General features: G+C 52.8%; 1 protein-coding gene across 4 annotated transcripts in view; it reads right to left on the bottom strand.

Annotated features, from left to right (window-relative positions):
• The window catches only part of C5AR2 (complement C5a receptor 2), a 13,167-nt gene continuing 6,335 nt past the window's right edge, over positions 1-6,832 (bottom strand). For 2 of the 4 annotated variants that reach the window (XM_027767101.1, XM_006142121.3), the window contains exons 2-3: positions 5,510-5,672; positions 1-1,159 (exon numbers count right to left, since the gene is read on the bottom strand). In XM_027767101.1, coding sequence (XP_027622902.1) covers positions 131-1,144 — 1,014 coding nt within the window. In that variant the 5' untranslated portion in view covers positions 1,145-1,159; positions 5,510-5,672 and the 3' untranslated portion in view covers positions 1-130. Of the gene's footprint in view, positions 1,214-4,474; positions 4,740-5,509; positions 5,673-6,832 lie in introns of those variants that run through there. The other 2 variants (XM_027767099.1, XR_001369525.2) reach the window with 2 other exon arrangements.

Here is a 6,832-nt window from a genome sequence, read left to right as displayed (position 1 = left end):
TAAAAAAAGAACAGGTGTTTGTTGAATGAAGGAAGGAATAAAATGAAGACATCAATGAGCCCCTGGATCCAGCAGTGCCTGAAGCCGGCTGTGAGATAGGACAAGAGGATGGAAACCACTGTCCTCTAGCCTACACCTCCATTTCAGACACCAGGTCGTGGCTAGTGGATTTCTTGCTGACCCCAGTTTCATCCTTGCTCGGGGATTCCCGCAGGGCCCAGTGACATGCAGCTGGCAGTGACCGACGGAGTTGAGCCCTCCCAAAATACAGGAAGAGCATGGGATTGAGGCAACTGTGAGCAAGAGCCAGGCCCACAACCAGGGGCTCAACCCGCAGGGCCCGGGCCAGGAGCGCAGAGTTGGGGGCGGCTGCAGCAATGATCAGTGCTTGCAGGTGGTACGGGGCCCAGCAGACGAAAAACCCCGCCATGATGGCCGTGCCCAGTGGCCAGCCGTGTCGGGCAGCTCGGCATAGAAGGACACTGTGGCAGCTGGTCACCACCACCAGAGGCCCCAGGAAACCGAAAATAAACCGGCTGGCGGCCACTGCGCCCTCAGCCACGGCCAAGCCACCATAGTCCACCACGCACTCCAGCTGGGGTGGGAAGTGCTCCTGGTGTAGCCGGCGGTAGATGGCAGAGGGCACAGTCAGCAGCAAGGCCACCACCCAGGCTGCCCCACACGCCACCCACACCCGGCCAGCCCGCCCAGCCGCAGCCCCCCAGGTGGGCCTGAGGGCCAGCAGGCAGAGGTCGGCGCTCCGGGCTGCCAGCAGCAGGACGCCAGCATACATGGACAGCAAGATGACCGAGGGCAGCACCCTGCAGCCCACTGCCCCGAATGGCCAGTGGCCCCCGCGGACAATGGGTACTGCCAGGATCGGGAGAGAGAGACAGCAGAGCAAGTCTGCCACGGCCAGGTGGAGAAACCAGGTGGCACCCACCCTCTGCCGAGCCTCCTTCCCGGTCACCCAGGCCACGATGGCGTTGCCCGGCACACCCACCAGGAAGACAGTGGCGTACAGCAGGAGCGGGGCCACGCGCAGGGCGCCGGACGAGTGGCAGGAGCCGTCGAGGCAGTCCACGGGGATATCCTGCAGGTCACTGTAATCCCCATAGTCGTAGCTGAGGGATGTGTTCTCCATCCAGGCCCCAGACCTCTGGACAGGAGAGAAACCCGAGAACTCGGTGGAGAAAACCCCAAGTCTTCGAGGCTAGGCAACAGGAAGCCCAGCCGTGAGCATCCTGGAAACTAGAACTTTACACAGTCAAACTGCAGTGCCTTAGAATACTGGGGTTCGGGACCAGCAGTTAGCGTAATGGCTATGTCACTGAACTCCCATGTAGTCAACCGCGGTTCGAGTCTCGGACCTGGCGGCTTAAACTCACGCCGGGTGCGTGTATGTGCATGCCCACGATCCCGAGAGGAGAATGGAGGAGAAGGGATTGCGGCGTGCCCATCCCCCCTGGGGAGTGATTTCTGTTTCTCTGTCTCTCTGTCTCTCTGGCGAGCGCATGTGCCCAGTAGCAAACACCTCTCCCCCCAAAAAAGAATACTGGGATTCTACACTACTAACCTGCTAGAACTAGCTCATGAGCCCCTCGGAACTCCAGAACATTAGAATCAGAATATTCACAGCCTATTGGTTAAGGGAGCCAGAGCCACGGCCCACCAATGCAGCTGGGGCTCTGCCTGGGAGCAGAACACATGGGCTTGCTAGGCACACGTGTGCACATGCCTCAAACCCTGACAGCATGAGGAAACGAAGGGACTGCAGCCTCACCATGCCCCATTGAGAGGGTGCCATCTCCCTCTCTCTGTGTCTGTTTTTCTAGTCAGTGCAAGGGCCCTCTGGCAATTGAAAATATAAATAGGGCCAGCCAGTGGGGTGATACTTAAGGCAGCTGGATCTCACAGGGCTGACTACACGGTCTGAGTCTGACACAGAAGGCTGGGAAATGTTTGGATCACGTGTGCATGCCCAAAGTCTTGAAAGGAGGGAGAAATGGAGAAGGGACTGCAGCACGACCACTCCCCGTGGGTGGGGGAGGAGGTGCTTTCTCTTTCCTCTCCCCCTTCTCCGTCTCTCCAGCAAGTGCGCACACTCTCTGGCAAAATTATTAATCAGTTATTTTAAAGAATCAGAATATTATAATGCTAGAACTCCAGAATATCGGAATATTGGAATCGTAGAATGCTACGGTGTCGGGACCAGCAGTTAGTGTAATGGCTGTGTCATTGGACTCTCATGTAGTCGACCGCTGTTCGAGTCCCGGACCCAGTGGCTTAAACTCATGCCTGGCGCGTGTGTGTGCGTGCCCAAGATCCCGAGAGGAGAATGGAGGAGAAGGGATTGCGGCGTGGTCATCCCCCCTGGGAGGTGATTTCTCGCTTTCTGTCTCTCTGTCTCTCTCTGTCTTTCTGGCGAGCACCCTATAGCAAAAACCTCTCAAAAAAAAGAAAAAAGAAAAAAGAGTGCTACGGTGTTAGAACACTAGCTCATTAGCATCTCGGAATTTTAGAACATTACAGTGTTAGAGTTCTAGCATGACCGAAATCTTGGAGTTCTAGAATAGTAACCAATTAGAAGACCAGCTGGTGGCTGGTGGTGGTTACGGTGGCTGGACCCCACACGGCCGACTGTGTGGTTTGAGTCCTAGACCTGGCAACTTGAAACACATGTCAGGCACGCATGCGTGTGTGCCCAGAATCCGAAAAGGAAGAAGAGGTGAAGGAGAAGGGATTGCAGCATGACACTCCCTCTGCTCCCCTTAAAAAAACTTTCACTTTCTCTGTTTTTTTAATCTCTCTCTGGTGAGAGACAAACAAAAGCAAAAACAATTATTGCCCAGCCAGTCGCATCGGGGTCCCAGTGCAGCCCTGTGCTTGGGGTTTGAGCACCGGAGGGGGTGTGCTCTGCGGTTGCTGTCTGACGAGCCAGCCTGCGGCCATGTGAGGCCCCTGAGCCGCTGAAACATGGCGAGAATGACTGAGGAACTGAATTTCTGACTTGACTTCATTTTACCTGATTTAAACAGCTACCCATGGCTGGTGGAGCCATGCCACAGTGGGCAGTGAAGTTCAAGAGCATTAAAATATTAGAGCACCAACCATTAGCAACCTGAATTCTAAAATTCACAATATTGGAATCTGGGGGTCAGGCGGTGGCACAACTGCAATGCAACTGGACCCCCGGGGGAGGTTCTGGGTTCGTGTCCTGGGACCTCCTTACACATCCAAGCACCCATGTGCCATCTCCCTTTGGGGTTGATTTCTCACTTCCCTCTCACTCTCTGTTGCTCTCCGGTGAGCGAACACATTCTATGGCAAAAATCTGTCTAAAAATGAAAAGAGGGGCCTGCAGCTGGCATGGTGGTTAGGGGTGCTGCATTCCCACATGGCTGACCATGGTTTGAGTCCCAGACCTGGTGGCTGCTTTCTCACTTTCCCTTTCTCTGTCTCTCTCTGTTCAAATTTAAAAAAATAATAATAATAACAAATGGAATTAAATACGTAAATACCTAGAAAAAAGAAAAAGAAAGAAAGAAAGAAAAAAACACTCTTGGTGCATGCGCACGTGTGCCCAAAGTCTTGAGAGGGCAACGGGGAATGGGTCCTGGCTGAGGCGGGGGGTGGATTGTGTCATGAAGGCCCTGCTGGCTGTCCCTCTCCCATGGAAGAATGAACTAAATAAAATTTTGTTTAATTTATTGCCAGAAGGCATGTGAGCTCACCAGAGAGAAACAGAGAGGGAGAGGGAGCAAGCGATCCCCAGTGGAGAGTGGTCACACCACAATCCCCTCCCCTACGTTACTCCATCCTGTTGGGTTTTTAATTTTTTGAATTGAAGGTAATTTATCCATTCAACACAGTCCCTGAGCCCCCTTTTCTGTTCCAGGGGCTGTTTCAAACACTGAGACACAGCAAGGGGCAAGACAGACAAAAACTCATTCTTCTTGAGTTTACATTTTTGGTGGGAGGAGTCAGGCAGTAAAGAAATAAACACACGAGGGGACCAGCAGGTGGCGTGGTGGTTAAGGCGCTAGACACTCCCACATGGCCGACCATAGTTTGAGTCCCGGACCTGGTAGCTTGAATTCTCATTTTCCTTCTCTCTCTCTCTCTCTCTCTCTCTCTCTCTCATCAAATTAAAATAAATGAATGAATAAATAAAATTAAATAAATACTTCTTTTTTAAAAAAAGAAATAAACACATGGGACCAGCAAATGGCATAATGGCTATATCGCTGGACTCCCAGGTAGTTGACGTGGTTCAAATCCTGGACCCGGTGGCTTAAACTCGTGCCAGGTGTGTGTGTGTGCATGCCCAAGATCCCGAGAGGAGAATGGAGGAGAAGGGATTGTGGTGTGGCCATTCCCCCTGGGGGTGATTTCTCGCTTTCTGTCTCTCTGTCTTTGTCTGTCTGGTGAGCACATGTGCCCTATAGCAAAAACCTCTCCAAAAGAAAGAAAGAAAGAAACACGCAAAATACACAGTATTTTAAAAAGTAGCCAATGCTATGGGGAAGAAAACCACATAAGGAAGATGGCTATTTTGTGTAAGTGGTCAGGAGGGCTTCACTGAGGAGGTGACATTTGTGCAAAAGCCTAAAGGAATTGTGGGAGGGAGCTGCGTGGCGACGTCAGGGAAGAGCATTCCAGGCAGAGTAGCCAGTGCCAAGACCCCGAGGCGAGAAGACGATGTTCACATTCGCGGAACAGCACGGAGGCCGGCATGGCTGCAATGAGCGAAGGGAGAAGGTGGGAGGTAAGCGCAGTTATCAGAGCATGCAGGCCACACGGGCATGTAAGGTTGTTATCTCGCACTGCAGCTGAGCTGGGAGCTGTGGAGGGTGCTGCGAGGCAGCGCGGCCTGCGGCAGTAGGAACCACCTTATTACCATTAGTACGAAGCCCCTTCAGTGAGTACTTTGTGTTAGGTGGCAAGCTTAGCTCCAGATAGCTTAACCCTCCGAATGACCCTGTGAGTTCAAAATAATTGTAGGTGTTTTAAAAAAAGAACTGTTGGGAACCAGCAGTTAGCGTAATGGCTGTGTCGTTGGACTCCCACGTAGTCGACCACGGTTCGCATCCCGGACCCGGTGGCTTAAAACTCACGCCGGGTGCGTGTGCGTGCGTGCCCAAGATCCCGAGAGGAGAATGGAGGAGAAGGGATTGCAGCGTGACTATCCCCCCTGGTGGTTATTTCTCGCTTTCTGTCTCTATGTCTCTCTCTGTCTGTCTGGTGAGCGCACACGCCCTATAGCGAAAACCTTTCCAAAAAGAAAAAAAAAAAGAATTGTTTATTTAATTCTATGTATTATTATTATTTCTTTTTCATTTGACCAGAGGGAGAAAGGGAAAGTGAGAAAGCAAGCCGCCCTGTCCAGGACTCTAACTGTGGGAGTTCAGCACCTTCACCACCATGCCACCTGCGGGCCCCGCGACACAACTGTTTTACACACTGTGCAGGTGAGGGAAACGAGGCACAGAGACGTTGAGCAACTTACCGAAGGTCACTCAGCTAAGCAGGTTTCTGCTAAGTTTCAAACGGAGCACGCGTGCCCTGGGATATGCCGAGGCCAAAATGTCGGGTCCCCGAGAGGCGGAAGGCAGTGAGCAGTGAGCAGCGCTGGCCGGAGACTCTCAGTTGCAGCTGGCTCTGGGCCTCGTCTGAGAAAGGAGTGGTAGAGATGAACCTACCTCACTGGTTTGGGAGGCCTCAAGCAGTTAACAAGGTGCGTGGCCCAGAGCAAGCGCTCAGGTAGGTGGAGCTGTGGGCAGGACAGGACCCAGGACTACACACACACACACACACACACACGCACACGCACACACACACATGCACACACACTGTCAGAGTGCCCTGCCCCGCAGCTCCCTCCTAACTTCTGGGCTGGCTGCTACTGCTGGTGTTGACACAACAGGAAGGACAGAGGGGAAATGGGGCACTCCCCTCTGTCCCCGCCACCCTGCCAGGTAGCAGCTAAGAGGCCAAGCCACTTGTTTTGTATGTACAGAGTTGGCACTCCGCATATTTTCATCCCTCCAGTAAATACAATGTGCGCATTCTTTAAAAATGTAAAATTCCAGGAGAAGAATGGAGACGGGATTGAGGTGTGACCACTCCCCCAGGGTGGGAGGGGGGTGGTTTCTCACTTTCCCTCTCACCCTCTGTCTCTAGCCAGCACGTGAGCACACGTGTCCTAAGGCAAAAGCCTTAAGGGAAAAAAGGTAACCCCTTGATAATTGGTGGCGTTCCTGTGTGTGAGGTGGGACCTCACCGGGAGGCTGCTGGTTCGTGCCCACAAACCTCCCTGGGGACATCGGGGATGTGTGTACCCGTGACCCAGGCTGGCAGGGGAGCACAGCTTTGGGTCTCTGCCGAAATATTGTCTCTCACTCTCTCTCTCTCACGTGGCTCTCTCTATCTTTTTTTTTTTTCCCAGTTCTTTTTGGTCATAGGGCTCATGCACTCACCTGAGAGAGATGGAGACAGAGAGAAGGAAAGTGAGAAATCGTCCCCAGGGGGATAGCCACGCCTCAATCCCGTCTCCATTCTTTTGGAATGTTGGGCATGCACACACACGCATCTGGTGTGATTTTCGAGCCACCAGGTCCAGACTCAAACTGTGTCGTCCATGTGGGATCCAGCACCTTAACCTCCATGTCACCTGCTGGCCCTTCACGCTTGGACTTTTAATGGGTGGAGTTTTTGTTTTTTTAAGAATTATTTCGGGACCAGCAGTTAGTGTAATGGCTATGTCACTTGACTCTCACGTAGTCGACCGCGGTTCGCGTCCCGGACCTGGTGGCTTAAAACTCATGCCGGG

This window comes from Tupaia chinensis, unplaced genomic scaffold (assembly GCF_000334495.1).
Source record: "Tupaia chinensis unplaced genomic scaffold, TupChi_1.0 Scaffold000067_1, whole genome shotgun sequence".
Classification (NCBI taxonomy): Eukaryota; Metazoa; Chordata; class Mammalia; order Scandentia; family Tupaiidae; genus Tupaia; species Tupaia belangeri.
The sequence above is the reverse complement of the archived record's forward strand: the minus strand, read 5'-3'. Positions and strand labels throughout refer to the sequence as shown.